Raw genomic sequence first — 19,246 nt, 5'->3', positions numbered from 1 at the left:
TCTCATGTAGTTCTGTTTTTGCTTATACACTAGATATTTGACATCAACTTCTAGTATTTTGCATGTGTTATCTTGTGCACAGTGTTACATACTTGAAACCTCCTAGTGTTATCGAAAAGTTTCACCTAGTTCAAGTAATATTTGAAAAAGGAAGAAGATAATTTTCTTTTCCAATAAAAAAATATCTAAGTATTTTGGCTTCTCATATCTTATAAACCAATTCAGAAAGGGGTAGATTTAGAAAATTATGATAACTCATTGGTTCATTTGGTATTTTGTTATACGATTAGTTTCTACGTTTTTTAGATCAAAATTGTTTTAACATTTAAAAACGTATATATCCAATGTTATATTCAGTAAAGATATGATATGATGTATTCAATGTGTCCGAGCCTGCCCCCATTGATATATTAGAAATGATACTTGCGATGGTTGTAATGTTAAACAAATTGCTTTTGCTTCATGAATAAAGGACTGTATTGGTTGTAAGAGATTTCCGTCTGTCCAACAAATTTCTTACATTTTATGATCATCAAACTTTTTTACATAACGATGACAATATTTTACTATAACTGTCAAAAAATAATTTGAAACCAAATTTTGGCGAAAGTTCCTCGGGTACTTTAAATATCAACTTGTTTGCGATTTTGCTGTTTCCTATTTTGCCATTAAGAACCCTCAAAATGACTAGTTATTACCTATTCCATCAATCCTAATTTTACTGTGTTTCTTTTACTTTTGATGCTAGTTCTAAAATATGTCATGTACGATAAATGATATACTCACAAAATCTTACTTTTTTAAAAGCAAAATATTATTTATAATTTCAATAACATAAAATAATAGCGCAATACTATTTTTCTAACTTTAGTGGTTACATTAGTGTAAAGAGAAGATCCAGTCATAAAAACAACAACGTGAAGATTTTGAATTTGAATATCAATTCCAATATAATGCAATCCTTATCCGTCCTCGTCTTTATCGCTAGATTATTTGATACCGCGCTTGCAGATTATAACAATCTATCCATAAATCATTGTCGTAAAGGGAAGATTCAGTCATAAAAACAACGTGAAGATTTTGAATTTGAATGTCAATTCCAATATAATGCGAGCCTAATCTGTTCCCGTCTTTATCGCTAGATTACTTGATATCGCGCTTGCAGATTACAAATCCATAAATCATTATCGTAAAGGGAAGATCCAGTCATAAAAACAACAACGTGAAGATTTTGAATCTGAATGTCAATTCCAATATAACGCAAGCCTAATCCGTCCCTGTCTGGCTGTCTTTATCGCAAGATTACTTGATATCGCACTTGCAGATTATAACAATCTATCCATAAATCATTATCGTAAATGGAAGATTTAGTCATAAAAACAACAGTGTGAAGATTTTGAATTTGAATGTCAATTCCAATATAATGCGAGTCTAATTCGTCCCCGTCTTTATCGCTAGATTACTTAATATCACGCTTGCAGATTATAACCGTCTGTCCATAAATTAGTTGAGAGAGTACATGTTAATCTAGTCACCAACGCCATAATTTTTTTTAAAATTAATTTTCATTTAAATTGAACATTTTCTCTAGCACATAACTAAAAATTAAATCTTTTAGCTTCTTCTTACAAACTCTCTGTATTTGAATTGTTTGGATATATTTAGTAAAAATTTAATTTCAGAAGAATTCCATGTGAAAGCACAAGGATTATAGATAAAAAAAATCTACACTTCCTTTTCCCCCTTGTAGTTTTTTTCAGTATATAAATACGAAACAAAAGTCAGCAAATACGGAATAACCTCTTTACATGAACCGCGATTGTTGCTTTGGTTATCGTCTTCTACATGATCACCGCTGCAACTGCTACTGCTACTGCAACCACCTGAAAAACTTCACAAAAATCACCTGAAAAAAAATATGAAAAAATCGAACTTTAGTTTGCCTTTGCCCCAAAAATCTATGAACAATTCAAGACAGCAGCTTTTTGATTCCCTCACATCTCACATTTCTCTCTACAATTCACAAAACCCCCCATTTCCTAATCATAACCCTAACCCTAGATCATCGCTTATCAAATGGTTCTCTTCCCTCTCGATTCCTCAACGCCAAGCTCATCTCACAATTGTTCACTCGAATTTCGTTCAAATCCTGTTGCAAATGCTTGGTAAACTTCAATCCAACGGTCATGGTTTTTTCTTCATCCTACCTGACATGCCTTCAGATGGTTCTGATCTTCCAAGCATTTGTTTCAGGAAGTCTGATGGGTTATTAGCTCGAGTTGCGGAGTCGAATGAGTCGGAACGGCGAGTTCGTCAGTCGGTACGGATTTTCAGCTCGAAAGAAGGGGAAGGGGAAAATGGGGTTTCGGGTTTGTTGGATTTTGTAGATTCTTTGACTGTAAGTGAGGAATTTGTTGGAAATGTGGATACTTTTGTGAATGCAATGGATGGTGTTACGAATGGAAAGTTTTTGAGGGGGGAAGAAAGTGGGTTGAGCTCAGAATGGGTGGAATTGGGGTGGTTGAAAGAGAAGGGTTATTATAGTATCGAGGCTTTCGCGGCGAATAGGTTGGAGGTGGCGTTACGATTGGCGTGGCTGAATCATAATAATGGGAAAAAGAGAGGTGTAAAGCTGAAAGATAAGGTGAATTCTGTAGGTGTAGGGGCAAATGCATTTTGGAGGAAGAAAGGGTGTGTAGATTGGTGGGGTAAGTTAGATGAGGCAACAAGGGTCAAGGTTCTTCGTAATGGCTTAGGGAAGGCGGCTAAATCACTGGTACTTCTTTATGTTGAGCGTTTTTCTTGACTAGCAGATTGATCTATGTTTGTTATTTGGTGCTACATTGCTGTTTAATGTGCTACAAGTTCATTCAATGAGATTACAATATGTATCAATTTGTATATGTGGTGGCATTTTCATTCATGGATGTTAAAAAGCTGAACTTGCCCTCTAATAGGAAAGAGAAAATGACATAGACATTTTGGAATAGTAAATAGTTTGTTAAATGGAAAGTACACATTTCAGAATCCTCAGGAATCTATCTAAACAGTAAGTGGCTAAGATTTGCCAGTAGGCTAAAATCTGTATCAAAAAATTAGCTGAGATGTAATAAAGGAAATTTAAAGGAATGTTGAGGAGGCCCCTTTGAGTTGGAAAAGCAAAAGAGAGTATAAACTGCAGGCATCCATGATAATTAACTAAACTATCAAATCACGCAACTTCTTAACTAAGACATGTCTCTATATTTTCATAGAATAGAATAGTAAGTTCACATCTTGTTCTCATGCTTTACCAATTGGTTGAGTCAATTCAAACTATAACTGATTTAGATTTTTTTTTGTTTTTTTTTTTAAACTGATAACTTTGTGTCTATTGATAGAAACAGATCAGTACATGGGCTGTACTAGGGCCATATTTACAAGTAAATCCAGATCCTATGATCCCATGTCTATAATGAATCTAACACATCAATAATAGATACAGGATCATTAGACCGAATTTGATTACACCAAACACACAGAATCAAGATACAATTCAATTTGATCTGTTCAATATTATTTTCTATGTTCTCAAAACATCTAGAATTTCTCTCCTTCCAGATTGTCCACCATATGCTGGCTGGTATGATTCTCCACCTACTTCTGCTTCTTGCCAGAACCTCAGCTTCTTCCCAACCCTATGCATGTTCATCCCTTTTAAATAATATCTCTCGTCTTTCTAAAGTAGTCCTGTGGTCATCTAAGTTGCTCGGACTCTTCACCTTTGGTGCCGGCCCCGTGTCGTGTGGGTGTGGGTGTGGGATCCGTACCCGATTCGGTCAACTGGTTTTGGGTACTTTGACCAAATTCGAGGGAGAAATTCTGGACAAATTCAATGATTTATGTAATCAAAGTAAAATCTAAGGCGGAATTGAAGAAAATGGAATACCTTGTATATATAAATTTTTATTTTCACTCCCTTTCCTTTTATCTCCTTACAAGATTCTCCTCTTGATCAATATTTTCTCCTTAAGTTTTCCACATAATATCTCATAATTTAGGTTTCATCCCTCTATTTTTAGATATTTGAATTATTTTAGCCTTATCCCCGCACTTGTATCCATACATGGATCCGTATCCCCAAATCTTAAAATTTAGATCTTAGAGGACCCTACCTCTAGATTCGCACCTGTACCGGGCATCCGCACCCGAGTCTGAAACTTAGGTGGTCATAGCATGCCAGTGAATGTGTGTGGATTTAGATTTTTTAGGTACCCTATCCCTATGTATGTACATCCCTTTTATGTAATATCTCTCTTCTTTCTAAAGTAGCCCTGTGGTCATCTAAGTTGCTCGGACTCTTCACTTTTGGTGCCGGCCCCGTGTCGTGTGGGTGTGGGTGTGGGATCCGTACCCGATTCGGTCAACTGGTTTTGGGTACTTTGACCAAATTCGAGGGAGAAATTCTGGACAAATTCAATGATTTATGTAATCAAAATAAAAAGTAAGGTAAACTGAAGAAAATGGAAAACCTTGTATATATAAATTTCTATTTTCACTCCCTTTCCTTTTATCTCCTTACAGGATTCTCCTCTTGATCAGTATTTTCTCCTTAAGTTTTCCACATAATATCTCATAATTTAGGTTTCATCACTCTATTTTTAGATATTTGAATTACTTTAGCCTTATCCACGCACCTGTATCCTTTCATGGATCCGTATCCCCAAATCTTAAAATTTAGATCTTAGAGGACCCTACCTCTAGATTCGCACTTGTACCGGACATCCACACCCGAGTCCGAGAACTTAGGTGGTCATAGCATGTCAGTGAATATGTGTTTGGTTACTGGCAGCTATTTGAATCTTTGGATAACTTCTTTTTCACTGTTAAACTATATTTTTCCCCAGGGAAGAATTACAAATCACTTGAAATATAAAATATGCTACTTCTTTCCTCTAGTTACCTCAAAACAGCATGCTCGCTTCATTTCTCAGAATAAAAAAAAGAAGAAGAAAAAGAAAGAAGCAGAGCAAAACAGTAAACCCAGCATATTTGCTTCTGGTAGTGTATGTTAAAGCAGTGAGTAATTTTTTATAACATACCACCTATAATTGTTTGATTTTGGTTTGATATACTTCCCATAATTCATATTTTTTCACAAATAGCAACTGTAACATTAATGATATATCCTAGTATGTGTCTTATAGCACTCCTGTCCTGCCTGACAATGTCAATCAAATGATTGAGATGTAAGGAGTTCAGCTGTTTAAGCTTCTCATTGCTGGAAGAGTCTTCTATTCTTCGTGCATATTTAATAGGTGCTCATCAGTCATCAGAATTTGACACAGGCTTATGCTGTCCAATCTCCAATTATAACTTTCAGATTGCTGATACTTTGAAAGGGGAAAGAGGTGTTTCAGCTGATAAAGCTTGGCTATGCAGTTCAACACTAGAACAACCTCTGAGGGGTAACCCTACTTTGTCTGATCGAAGAAACTTTGTGAATCTCAGAGTGTCAGATGCAAGAGTTGCAAAAAAGAGCATGCGTCATGCATCAGTGTTTGGAGTCTCATGTTCATTCAACCAGTTACTTGATTGTTTGTTTATGCTTAAGGAAATCTCCACTGTGCTGTTGGCATGTCCGCGTTCTGTTTGCGAGTCTCCTGATAGTGAAAAACTATTCTTTAGTTCATTAGAATCTGTTAATACTCTTTCTGATTGTATATTAAGAAAATTACGGGGGTTACTCATGATTATTTCTCTTGACTGTACAAAGTATGAGCTACTAGAGGATGAAAACTTGAATTCCTCACCAAAGCAAAACAAAGAGATACTTGGTGCTTCTAACCGTAAGAAAAAAGGGAAAAACCGTAAGGTGAAGAAATCAAATTCTTTGCCAAAACCTAAAGCAGATGGTTTAAGGCCTGTTAAAAGCACTGAGGTACAGCTTTGATCTTGAAGACTTCCCATAGAAATTCGTTTTAGAAATAAAAAAAATCTATACCATGTGTTCCCTTACTTTCTTTTAAAATTATATGCAGGACAAGGGAGACACATCCATGTGTGGTGATAATGTACATAGTAGTTCGTCTACTGGTTTGGTCGATAAATTTTGTGGTGATAATGTACATAGCAGTTTGCCTAGTGGATCGGTCAACAGAGAACAACAGAAGGATCGTGTTAAAGAGAGTCTTCCATCTTTGATCGATATGGTTGTAATTATCTTTCCACTATGCATCAGATATCCAAGTTATGTTGTAAATAGTTTGTAACTGACTAACTTTCTGCAGGGACAGGGTGAAGGACCAGATAGTCAAACTGTTAGAAGTGCTTCAAGGAAGAAAAGGAAAGAAAGAAACAAGATTAAAAACACTAGCTTGATAACTTCTGGAGAAGATGGTAAATGTCAGAAAAGAAATTCTCAGAAGTCCTTTATTTCTTTCAACTCCCGAGATAGGGATCCAAGTTCTGATTGTGTCACTGTAATAGATTCGGTTGATCAAAGCGGATCAAAAGATTCTTGTATTGACAATGAGAAACGTGAACCAGAAATGAGCATTCTGAGTCGAACCAGTAGGGATTGTGGTTCTGCTGGTTCTTTTGAAGGTTGCAGGAATCCTTGTTTGACAGACCATTTTCCCACAGAGGGGGTGATGGAAAATGGAACGGAAGCTGTTGCAGTGGAAACTACCAATAGGGAAGGCAATTCTGCTATATCTTCTGTAATGCCTGCGATTGAATCTGAACGCACTCTTTCAAACGGCAAGGAGTTTAAAAAATTGAACAGATCAGGTTTTCTTGAGCAGCAAATTAAAGTTGGCGATCCCAACAGAAATTTTACCTCGTTAAAGGAGAAAAGAAGTGTTGATGTTTATGATACAGGGCCGATGAATTCTCCATCTTATGTTTCGTATGAGTGGCCCAGTGTAGCTCCTGTTCATCTTCCATGCGGTGATTCACATCTCCCACGGGCTACTGATAGATTGCACCTTGATGTCAGTCACAACTGGAAAAGTCATTTTCGTCATTCTTTTCTACGCAATGTACGTCATGTAAGAAATTCTTCAATTGAAACAGGGTGCCCTGGAATCATATCTGGACCTTTGCCAATGAGTTTAGATTGGCCCCCAATGGTGCGCAGTATCAATAGACTAGCTGCTCCATCACTTACATGCAATTATGATGCTGGGTTTATCTCTAGGAGAACGTCTTTCCAGCAAGATATAGCAGCTCAAAGCATGCACTGCAATGCGGTGAGTACTGAGGATGAAAGGGTGTATTCTGGTGACTTAATGGACTTCTCCGATCTTGCAAATTCACATGATGTGGGTGAAGACCATGATTATCACTGGTTGTCTGAAGAAGAGTTAGAGGTACATGCTGTTTCCGGAGTGGACTATAATCAGTACTTTGGAGGTGGTGTTATGTACTGGAATCCTTCTGATCATCTTGGTACTAATTTTTCACGTCCTCCCTCCCTTAGCTCGGATGACAGCTCATGGGCATGGAGGGACGCAGACATGAATAGGGCAGTTGATGATATGGTTGCCTTCTCTTCTTCCTACAGTACAAATGGTTTGACTTCTCCTTCTGGTGCTTCCTTTTGCTCTCCATTCGATCCTTTAGGTTCAGGACATCAGGCTGTTGGTTATGTTATACCAGGAAGTGAGATTACCAGCAAGGTCCTGCAGTCATCATCGGCAGCAGATCTAGTGACAGTAGAGAATGCTTCAGGATCCTTGTCCAATTTGCCTGCTGAAGGTGAAGCAAAGTCTCTGGATTCACTCCCATACCCCATTCTACGACCCATTGTCATTCCCAGTATGTCTAGGGAGAGATCAAGATCAGATTTTAAGCGCAGTCATGATCATAAAAGTCCTTGTGTTCCTCCCAGCAGGCGGGAGCAACCTAGGATCAAGAGGCCTCCGTCACCTGTTGTCCTATGTGTTCCACGTGCCCCTCATCCACCTCCTCCTTCTCCAGTTGGTGATTCTAGAAGGCACAGAGGTTTTCCAACGGTTCGGTCTGGTAGCTCCAGCCCTAGGCAGTGGGGTGTCAAAGGTTGGTTCCATGATGGAATTAATTTTGAAGAAGCCTGTATACGCATGGATGGTAGTGAAGTAGTTTGGCCTGCTTGGAGGAGTAAAAGTCTCTCAGCCCATCAGTTAACGCAACCTCTACCTGGAGCTTTGCTGCAGGATCGCCTCATCGCAATTTCACAGTTAACTCGCGATCAAGAACATGTAAATTTCAAATCTGAGAATCCGGTTTGCAGTTTCATAACTCCTTTATTCACATGTTTCTGTCTGCTTGAATGGAAAGCTATACTTTTGTTCATTCTTTTTCTTTTCCAGCCAGATGTTGCGTTCCCACTTCAACCTCCCGAAACGCTGAACTCTACTGCAAAGAAGGCATGTCTTTCAATGATCCATAGTCGCCTTCACAATGAAATTGAGAACTTCTGCAAACAGGTAGAGTCCCAAGAGAGTAGTAGCTTCTGCAGTATCATTTCAGTAATTTAACCAGATTTTCAGGGTAAAAAATCCGGCAATTGGCTATTACCTGATGCTTATTGTTGGTTATCTCTAATGATATTCAAGGTTGCCTCTGAGAATTTGATCAGGAAGCCTTACATTAATTGGGCTGTAAAGCGCGTTGCACGTTCTCTACAAGTATTATGGCCTAGATCTCGTACAAACATTTTTGGTTCAAACGCTACTGGGCTGTCACTCCCATCGAGTGATGTGGACCTTGTGGTTTCTCTTCCTCCTGTGAGGAATCTGGTAAGCATGTCTTGCATAATATGTGCTTACGTTATATATTTTAGGCATGGAGAAAAAGAGTTTTGGAGAAAGGAGATCATGTTATATTCTTTTCTTTCCTCCATAGGAACCAATTAAAGAAGCTGGGATCTTAGAGGGGCGAAATGGGATCAAAGAAACATGCCTTCAGGTAACCAGGATCACATGAAATATTCTTCTCTAATAATTGAAGAAGGAAATGCTATGCTTGCTTTGAAAGTCATGATCTTTTTGTACTCCCTCCATCCTATAATACTTGTCATGTTTCACTTTTGAGAGTGCTACATTACTTTGACCAACATTTTATGATGTATTTTTTCACCATATTGATATGAGAAAAAAGTTGCAACTTATACTTCGTGTATAGTTTTGAATATGTATATTGTGATTTTAAAATATTTAATTAATGTAATCTAATTTAACTCTGAAAAATGGTCAAATTGACTCTAGAAAAGTGAAACAAGAGCGAGTAAACTTAAAGCCCGCCCCCTAAAAATAAGAAGAAGAGGAGAGAACCTCTTTAACATAAAACTTTTCATACAACAACAATTTTCTTGCTGATTCTTTAATCATTAACCAATATTTTCCTCATGACCCCTTAACTGCTCCCACCTCCACCCACCCCACACAAAAAAAAAGAAGAGAAGTAAAGATATGACAGATGGGCTTAGCTAAACCCTAACAACTAGCTGATGAGGGGAGGATTGCTCGAGTCCTTATTAGCAGACCATCAATCCATTGTACAACCAATGGGGGACTCTAACTCACTCTACCACCTCCCCTTTCACGCCTAGGCCCAATTAGAGCATGGATTGGGAGCCCAAACATGGATGAGGCTGGCTCTGATACTATATAAAGATATGACTCTTGAGTCTAACCCAACCTCCAAATCCATATAAGAAGAAATCACCTAGTGTTTTTGTCTTTGCTGGGATTCAAACCTAAAACTTCATGGTTCTCAACCCACTTCATTGCCCCCTAGGCCACACCCTTGGATGCAACTCCCCCGTCCCATTTTATGCATGTCTAACTGTCTATATAGTCACAGTCTGAGAAATTAAAGAAGACTTTTGACGTATAAATCAAATATATACAAAATATCAAAGTTATCCTCTTAGATGAGTGGTGGTGAGAGTTTCACATGTATTTTCATTTTCTATCTTATTGAAGAGTGAACTTTATACCATGTGGGTCTCAACAAGTCACTAAGGTATAATGGTGATGTGAAGATTAAATAGTTTCAGAAAAGAGAAATATGTCATTCTTTTTGGAACAAACTAAAAAGGGAAGTATGTCCCAAAAAATGGACAGAACAAAAGGGTACCAGACAAGAACATTGTATTTATTTCACCCTTGGTTGTCCAATTTGATACAAATATAGCTTATTCTAAATGGAGCTCCTTGTTGCTGACATCGAACACTTTGCAGCATGCAGCTAGATATCTGGCTAACCAGGAGTGGGTAAAAAATGATTCTCTGAAGATCGTGGAAAATACTGCTGTAATGTCTCTGAAATCCAAAATCCTTTTCCTTCTGGGTTCTCATCAGCTTAGTGTTTTTCTTTATGTTAATCGCAATACCTTTTTCCTTCTCTCTTTTATCACAAGAAAAGTACCTTCCTTAGTCATTGTTCCATGCTATGTTGCTTCCATTTTTCTACAGATACCAATTATAATGCTTGTGGTGGAAGTTCCACATGACCTCATTTCGTCGTCTCTATCAAATTTACAAACACCAAAAGCTGAACCAACTCAGTTGACTGTTGAAGAAGACAATACTTTTCAGGCTGATTCGACTTGTTCGGATTCCTCATCATCACCACAGTGGTCTAAGATGAATGAATCTGTGAAGGATGTAAAAGCAGTTCGACTTGATATTAGTTTCAAATCGCCTTCTCATACAGGATTACAGACCACAGAGCTGGTATATGTTGAAGAGATTGCATCTGAATACTTGTGGGATCAAATTCAGAACTATACTCTCTTAATCTTTATCACTTAGATATTTGTTATGTCGAGCCTGTCAATTGGTTATGCATGTAGATTTATCGTATGATGTGTTTCCATTGTCGATGATAGGTAAAAGAGCTCACAGAACAGTTTCCTGCTGCCACACCTCTTGCTTTGGTGCTAAAACAGTTCCTAGCAGATCGCAGTCTTGACCAGTCATATTCAGGCGGTTTAAGTTCATATTGTCTAGTAAGCTTTCTTAGCATCAATATTTCGTAGAGTTACCTAAAAGTGTTTCAGTTGTCTATATACTTGTTTCTGACTTGATATTCAAGTTTTGTTCTTTTGGTTATGCTTAAATACATCACTCTTCTCCGCCATCCTGGGAAAAACTGTAGGGTTGTTTTGGGCACACCAACAATGCCATATATGTTGAGAATAACGTTCCAGATTTCAGTAAATTTACAATGATGAAAGCGATAGATTTTGTCCTCTTCACAATTCACATAGTACACAGTTGTTGCATAGCTGCATTACCTCTTCTTTGAAGGTTGCTTTGTGTGACACATGTCACTTTGGACACTAACCAAGAGAAACATTTGAGATTTGACCTTAAGTGGAGCCATGCCTTTCCATATGGATTTCCATTGCCAGAGAGTGTTCTGAGATGAAACTTGAGTAGAAATCGAGTAGCATGATTTTAAAGAGAAGGTGCCCTCTGATTTACCTTTTCAAATCATACAATCAGATGAAGAAGAGGCTGCGGGAGTGCTGCTGAGTAAGTTTAAAAGGCTTAGGTATCTATCCGATTCCCAATCATTTAAGTTCCTCTAAAGTGATATGCCAACAGTGCTCTAATCTGAAATCTGAGGTAAGAGGTCTTGGAAGAGGTGATGCTGAAGAGATCCGTATATGTCTTTAACAGGAGAGTTGCCAAGTCATCTATCATGTCAAAATCTAGCCTTTTCTGCCATCTCCCACAATTGCACATTTAAACTGTTCAACTTTTCAAAAAATAAGCTACGTTGGTATATTTATGAGTGCCTTCAATCTTATGATTTATGAATGGTGAATATACAGTGCACCTACTTCTTTTGCTGCCATCTACTCATTTCCTGCGCTGACTGCTTGGCTAAGCTGCTTCAATCCCTTCTTGACACTCTATTATGTGTGGGCAGTTGAGGCAAAAGAAGGATATTTTCTAGCTACTCCTTTGCTTAGAAAGCAGAGAAAATGAATGATTAAAGAGTTCTTTTTCTTGCTTGGGTGCTGTAGAAATTAGAGAATAAAATAAGAGAGTCATTTTCATCTTGACCCAAAATTTTAATCAATTACAAATAAGTCAAACAATTTTACACTCATTCCATGTTTCAACTCAAACCAAGCAAAAGAGATGGAGGTCGGCCGGCTACTCTTATCCTTTGCTTGGAAGGAAGAGAAAAAAAAGAGAAAGAAAGGAACAGCTTAGAGAGTTTTCCTTTCTCTTGCTTTGGTACTGTAACAATTAGGGGATGAAAATAAGAGAGTACCATTTTCTTCTTTGCCTGAAATTAAAATCATTGACAACAAAAAGTCGAACAATTTTCCTTTCCATTCTTGTTTTCTATCCAAACCATGCATTCGAAAACAGAAATCTTCTTAGCTTTCTCCTCCTCTTCTTTTACTACCATTTTCCCTCCTTTCTCTTCCTTTTCCTATTTTCCCAGCATAAGGTATATTTATGCTCACAATTGATTCATTCTAGTAGTGAAGACTGAAGATTAAACGTCCTTACCTTGATTTACATGTAATTAGAATTTCGTGGGTGGGTTGATGTATCCATTTAATCCATTTAGAGACGAGTGACTTATTCTAACTAGCATTTTGATGAAGTTCTAGAATCTAAGATTATATTGCATGAAATACTGACTGGAGTTACTTTAGTGTTCCCTATCTTGATTCATTATTTTTCAGTTCTTGAATGAGGCAAATATCTGGAAATAAGATTGTGGTCTCTGAGTCTAACTCAAAGTCGAACAGAAATTTTGTTCGTTGGGAAGTGGAAATATCTGCATTGTGGTCATTATCTATTCAATCTAGTCATCTGTCAAACTTTTCACCCATTTGTTTCAAGCAAAAGTGAAATAGTGAAACTTATTCAATTGTCTTCCAATTCTTGGCATTCTTACCTCAGATGTTTTGCTTCCCTTGATTTCATTCTAGCTCCTGATGTTAATGTGTTTGAATGTCTCTTTCTTCACCATTTAATAGGTACTATTGATCACACGGTTTTTGCAGCATGAACATCATCACAGTCGACCAATTGACCAAGTATGATTGAATCCTTCCTTTTCTTTTTTGTTTTCTTTATTGTACATTTAATTTTTTGGCGATTGACCCCTGTTTTATTGTTAATGGAATCATCAGTAAGCCTGACATGTTCAACATAGATTGTGATGGATGTCTCCATTGTTTTTGTTATGGGTTGTTCATATTGTAATGGAAACATTCATAAGACCTTTCACAATATAAAGAAGAACCTGTGATACGACATAAGACGATTTTCTGGGTAAATACTGTGAAATTTTCATCGGTTATTTGGGACATCTGTTTAGAAAGTGACCCACTTTTTATTCCTCTTTCAATTGTGAACCTTTTAGACTACAATCGAAAGATCTCTTTTGAGCAAACTGAAATCTTATGAGAAAACGTTCATGGTCTAAAATTGTCTATTATTGCAAATATTAGACGACAGTCTGGTGTTTTGTTGGAATATACGAACAAATTAGACCCGAGTCTAATGTTGTCCGGAAGGGTAATTTCCCAAGGGTGATATTTGCACAAACTTTTAATATTAGGGAGGAAATCTAAATGATCGCTTAAACAAGGGACATTTGTGTATATCATCCATAACTGCTAGTATATTCAATGTAAAATTAAAAAATCCACCTCCTCCTGCTCTGTGCTTGTACAGAATTGATATGTGCAGGTTAGTTGGATAGCCTTGTACAGAGGCTCATGCCTTTCTAATTTCATAGCAATATGATTGGGTTGCTCCTACAATTTTATACTTGACGAGCTTGTTAAATGCTGCAGTGCCTCTATGGAAGAAGTTGACTTTGTTTCAATTAATTAGAACTACGCTTCGTTTATTTTTTTCCTTCTGATGCATAACAGTTATTGAGTGCAACTTTCTTTGATCTTATCTTGTAGAACTTGGGGAGCCTCCTGATGGACTTTTTCTACTTCTTTGGGTGAGTTTGAGCTGCTTGTATTTCCTTAATTATTTTATCTCATATTTCGCTCTTACAAGCAGCAGTCACACATTTTAGATCAACTTATATGTCTGAAGTCCAAACCACTATGATACCCCTGCTCCCCTCGAAAAAATAAGATGCAAAAAAGGGTACTTCAGATGTAAAGCCTTCTTTTTGTTGTCAGGAATGTGTTTGATCCTCGTCAAATACGTGTCTCAATACAGGGAAGCGGCTTATACATAAATAGAGAACGAGGGTGCAGGTGTGGCAAATTGCTGAACCTCCTGATGTTGTTTCTTGTAAATCTCTTGCTTCGTTTTTGTGATGATTTTCCTTCCTTCTTATTCCCTGGTTTTATTTTGTAGCATTGATCCAATTTGCATTGATGATCCTCTGTACCCAACCAATAATGTGGGGCGGAACTGCTTTCGCATACACCAATGCATCAAGGTTAGTTAGAATTACTTGTAATAAATTTTCTAGAAAATATTTGTTATGAAATTGGATAATAAGCAAGAAATATAAGTCCATGTTATGATCACGATGTTAGTAGAACTAGAAAAACTTGTGGGTCGGGTGAAAATGGAGAACTTGTGATACTTCAGGTTTCTTAGCTTTTAAAAATCAATAGGGTAAAATGTATTTGAATCTCCGAAGAGGTTGGCAACAAGGAATTCCTTCTAGGCTGGCTAGCAGTGGTCCCGTGTTGGTTAATGAATTAACCAGACATATCCCTCAATCACCCGTAGATTAAAGGAGCTTTCGATTTTTCATTGGGTAATTTTATTATATTAATACAGTTGATGCAAGTGAATTAAGTGTTGGGCTCCACTCTTGGTGGTGCCCTCTATCAGTTTGCTTACTGCTATTCTACTAATTTGTTAAGTTTCAATCTCGACACAGTACTTCCTCTACTTCGAGCGTAATTTGCATATGTAAAAGCTTGAATCAGAAATCTCTTGTTACATCTCTCAAATGGCATGGGATTAGTGCTGGCAAAATGAGCCTATATTTTGGTAACCCGCCCAACCCGCCCATATTTTAATGGGTTGGGTGAGTGACTTTTTACATGGGTAAAATATGGGTTGATACCCACATTCAACCCATAAAAATATGGGTAAAATATGGATTAACCAAATGGGTTAAGCTTCTAACTTTTATTCACTCAAAATTCATGATATCACTAAAAAAATTTGTAACTTCTCTTCCTTTTTATGTTCTTCTATAGAACTAATTAGTTTTCTCTATAATTGAAAAGGTGAAGTCTTTGGCCCTACAAAAATATATATTTTAAATGTACATTTCTTTTGTTAATTATAATTATATTTTTTTATTTGTTTAATTTTATATTGGATAATAAATAATAGTGTAAAATAAGCAAATCATGTATTAGTATTAACATTGCTTAAGCCTTAAAGTGCATTAAGCATGTTTTAGTCCTAAAATGCAACTATTCCTTTACTTTGAAATTAAAAATATTTTCCCTTCGTTATTACATAAATTTATTTTATATTGAAAAGTTAGGATTTTTTTTTTGACTTCTATGATACAATAAAACTAAATGAAGCATTTTCAACATTTTTCATCTAAAAAAAACTAAAATATTTTCTCCATGTTGAATTCTAAAGTAGAGTACTATTTACTCATGAAAATATGGGTAAACATGGGTAAACTAGTATTTTACCCAATCCATTTGTTACCCAATCAATTTTACCCATATCAAATATGGGCGGGTTGAATTATTACCCATTTTATGTTGACCCATTTTCAACCCGCCCAAATTTGACCCAACCCGCCCATTTGCCACCACTACATGGGATCTATTTTAATTGAAAAGGTAGCATATGTCAGTTAAAAGTGAAAAGCATTAATTCCTCTTATGCCCTCGTGTTAAATTAGTTCTTAGGCCTAACTCACACCCCAAAAGCTAGCTCAAAGGGAGGAGGATTGCCTAAGCCTTATAAGGAGTCCACCCATCTCATTAACCACCAATGTGGGACTTCTGTCATTCTTTAACACCTCAAATATGTAAAAGTCAGCTAAAAATACTGTCCTTTAAAAGCGACTGTCTACTTTTTCATTTAATTAATATAGCCTGAAGTAACAAACTCTTGGTATTCTCTTTGGGTGCATCTGTTTGACATATGGTTAAAGTTGGTGTTCCTAAGTCACTATTATTTTGGGACTGAAGTTGCTACTGAATGGATTAGAATACGCACTAAAAATTATGATCATTGAATATTGGCTGCATATAACTATTCTAATAAAAGTTACTTTCTGTAGGCATTTGCGGATGCTTATTCTATTTTGGAAAATGAGATACCTTCTCTTCCATGCAACGATGAATCTAATTCAGTACCTCAAGTTAAGCTGCTCCCAAGAATTGTTCCAAGCATTGAGGCTTCTGAGGTATCTTAATATCAGAAAGTTTACATCTTGAAGGTATGTTAAGCTCATACATTATCTTCAGATAAACCATAAATACGTGTATAGTTTTCAAGATGCCATTAGTATTTTCTTGTGTCTTTTTCCATCCTCTTAGATTGAAATGATTGGTTGCATAAGAATAAAGTTTTAAACTTATAATGACTTGATTGTATAAAAAGAGCTTCTAGAAACTAGAAATAATGTTCATAAAGATAGTGTGAGAGCCAGTTTGGATAGGCTGAAAAAAGTAGCATTTGAGTCCAAAAAATAAGTGAAACTTTAAATGACTTTTAAGTCAAAAAATAAAAAGTAGGGGGAGTTCTACTTTTGGTTTTTAACTTTTTTCAAGTCATTTATGACTTTTTCTTATGTTATTTTTAACTTTGTCAAACATTCCCAAAAGCTAAAAATGACTTAAAAGTAGGTTTGACCCACTTTTAAGCCAATCCAAATAGGCTGTAAGTATCTCCACGAAGGTATCAAAGAGTTGTGTTTCTTCCTGTATACGGGTGAATTTTACCTTTTCTTAAAAGCATCTCCATGAAACCAGTGAGAAGGAAAGACATTATGCTAAACATTGAAGTTTGGGTCTTCATAAGTTGAGTAATCTGAATATTACATGGTATTTTTTGTTTGATGTTGTACTCTTCAAACTCTAAAGTATCTGCATTTAATGATTTAATCTTTTCTTTCCTTCTATTTGCCATTAGTTTCTTGTTAGCTTCTATAACTATCAAAGATTCAAAGGTTTGTCTCAATCATTTGTGTCCTTCTATTTGGTATCAGCTTATTGTTATCACTATCAAAGACTTAATGATCAATCTCAACTTGCAACTGCCTCTACTAGAGTTGGACTAAATTCTACAGCCGCTCATTCTGCCGTGATTGGGTAAGATCTTCTTTTGCCCTACAGTTGCTTGATATTAAGTTTTTGCTTTTGTAGATTTGGTTTTCAAATTTATGTTGCGAACTTCTAGCAAATTGCAATTAAATTGTTTGGTGTTATGAATATAGGTTGGGATTTTGCCTTCAAAAATTGGGACCAGCTTCCACTGGATGTCAAAATCAAGGAACAGTTAAAGAGCTCCTCCATTCAATAGAATCAAACATTGTCTGAACTTGACCATGTCAATGTATTATGACCACATTGACATGTTGGAGACAGTTTATGCTACCTGGTTCGTCTTGAAAGTTATTCCAAAGTTAGAGAACTCTCCACTCGTTTACAATTTTAATTTTCACCAAACTAGAATTTTGTATTTAAAGAACTTTTGATGCCCTTGTTGAAATGAATTTGTACATATCATCATTGTGGTATTGAATTGTGCACTACTAGATCTAATGAGGCAATTTGCTACTTGAAAAGAGATTTTTGAAAAGTCTAATAAGTGGTATTTCTATATTCTTTTCTAACATTTTTTTTGTTTTTTCTTAAGTTGATGAATCGTGGCTCATAAGATTTGAAGTGAAATAGCACTCTACTTGCTCATCGAGAGTCCTTGGGTTCTGAGAAGTTTCTATTCTCATGCATTATTCAGGTGCTGGCTAGAATTGAATGGACATTCTGAGGCATTATACCATATCTCCAACCTCCATGTTAAGATTTGAACCTTGGGACTATCTCAATTCCAAAAGCTAGCTTATGAGGTGAGGATTGTTAATGAGGCACACAACCCCAACCCACACCGATGTGAGACTCTAACACCCCCTATACACCCAGGATTGGACATTTAGAGCGTGGACAATATAACATGGGAGCCAAGATCAGGTAAACGAAGACTCTGATACCATGTAAAGAAATGGTGGTGTCCGCGCTCTCTTTGATAACAGTGGTGACCGGGCCTCCAATACTTCACCAAGTATATGCTATCCTCCACCAGCGCAGGTACTGGATAATTCTACCCACCTAGGCTTAAGCAAATGATAATCTTGACACTGCATAATCAATTATTAGGAGTCATGTATTATAGCTAAGTTCATCGAATGCTTTGAGCAGGCTCTCAGTCAATAGGGAAAGCAACCTTTTAGCTGCTTCTGATAGGTTGAGCATCCTCGGATTGAAGATACCTTACGTCAGGAGGGGGCTGAGTGATTGAAGTTATGCTATGTTTCTGCTGGCAATGCATCCTGGACTTCTAATTTATGGGTGGGAACTGGGCATTTTCTGCTGGCTCCAAGGGTAGAGGATCTTCTCTTTTCCTGGTTTATTTTTTTCCACTTGTCTTTGTTTACGTTTCCCTTCCTCTCTCCTCCAGAGGCCCCTCCCCTAAGAGTCTATTTCCTAAATTTTGCCTTCTTGTTTTTGTTTCATATTATTTCAGTTGGGAGGATCCCAAATAATAATGTTCTGAAGTGATTTCACTCTGGCGATGCAGTTGCAATAAGAAGATTCTTCATTTGTGCTAGAGGATCCAGGCCAAATTTTAGTCTAGAAAAGGAAGAAAGAGAGAAAAAAGAAGAGGAGGAGTTCTGTATAAATTCTCATTAACTTTTGCTTAGGCATACCGTTGTCCTTTTATGGTGATAAAAATGATGCTGAGCTGGTGCTCTTTATGCTTAAAGGTGAACTCTTGGTATTATATTTGGACTGAAATGCGTCCAACTAGAATGGAGTCAACGTAGAAGATCTATGTAATCGTTCTCAACTAGTTTGACATAGAGGCGTAGTCGTCATTGTTGTATTTTGTTGTGTATTCTCTTCGTTGATAAATGGTGTAATAATAGCCTGGTGACTATTAAATTACCAGCCCTCGTCCAAATAAATCGTATGAAATAACAATTAGATATTTTAACTCTTTCTGGGTACGCAATGTTCATCTTATATTTGTGCACACTCATGATGTACATTTCTTCT

General features: G+C 36.7%; 1 protein-coding gene across 8 annotated transcripts; it reads left to right on the top strand.

The window, feature by feature from the left end:
• Positions 1-1,769: 1,769 nt before the first annotated feature.
• On the top strand, positions 1,770-19,219 carry LOC125844799 (uncharacterized). 8 transcript variants are annotated; one of them, XM_049524191.1, is made up of 21 exons: positions 1,770-2,776; positions 5,363-5,920; positions 6,021-6,194; positions 6,270-6,378; positions 6,469-8,222; positions 8,334-8,450; positions 8,580-8,762; positions 8,869-8,931; positions 10,209-10,280; positions 10,443-10,703; positions 10,859-10,978; positions 12,980-13,039; positions 13,922-13,962; positions 14,150-14,227; positions 14,331-14,415; positions 16,249-16,407; positions 17,179-17,281; positions 17,407-17,594; positions 17,829-18,277; positions 18,389-18,571; positions 18,714-19,219. In XM_049524191.1, exons 1-16 carry the CDS (start codon positions 1,919-1,921, stop codon positions 16,381-16,383), a joined length of 4,668 nt encoding a protein of 1,555 aa, XP_049380148.1. In that variant the 5' UTR covers positions 1,770-1,918; the 3' UTR covers positions 16,384-16,407; positions 17,179-17,281; positions 17,407-17,594; positions 17,829-18,277; positions 18,389-18,571; positions 18,714-19,219. The 8 variants fall into 8 exon arrangements, with proteins under 8 accessions (XP_049380148.1, XP_049380117.1, XP_049380140.1 ...); XM_049524160.1 differs by having other exon boundaries at positions 6,270-8,222; positions 17,829-18,039; positions 18,113-18,277; XM_049524183.1 differs by having other exon boundaries at positions 6,021-6,191; positions 6,276-8,222.
• Positions 19,220-19,246: the final 27 nt, after the last annotated feature.

This window comes from Solanum stenotomum, chromosome 1 (assembly GCF_019186545.1).
Source record: "Solanum stenotomum isolate F172 chromosome 1, ASM1918654v1, whole genome shotgun sequence".
NCBI classification, from domain to species: Eukaryota; Viridiplantae; Streptophyta; class Magnoliopsida; order Solanales; family Solanaceae; genus Solanum; species Solanum stenotomum.
Note: the sequence above shows the minus strand (reverse complement) of the source record. Positions and strands in the feature narration are given on the sequence as shown.

Coding starts and splice junctions, on each gene's coding strand:
- LOC125844799 (XM_049524165.1), top strand. CDS start 1,919: ATGAAAAAATCGAACTTTAGTTTGCCTTTGCCCCAAAAATCTATGAAC. Junction 6,195..6,269: donor CATCTTTGATCGATATGGTT/GTAATTATCTTT, acceptor AACTTTCTGCAG/GGACAGGGTGAAGGACCAGA. Junction 8,763..8,868: donor TTCCTCCTGTGAGGAATCTG/GTAAGCATGTCT, acceptor TTTCCTCCATAG/GAACCAATTAAAGAAGCTGG.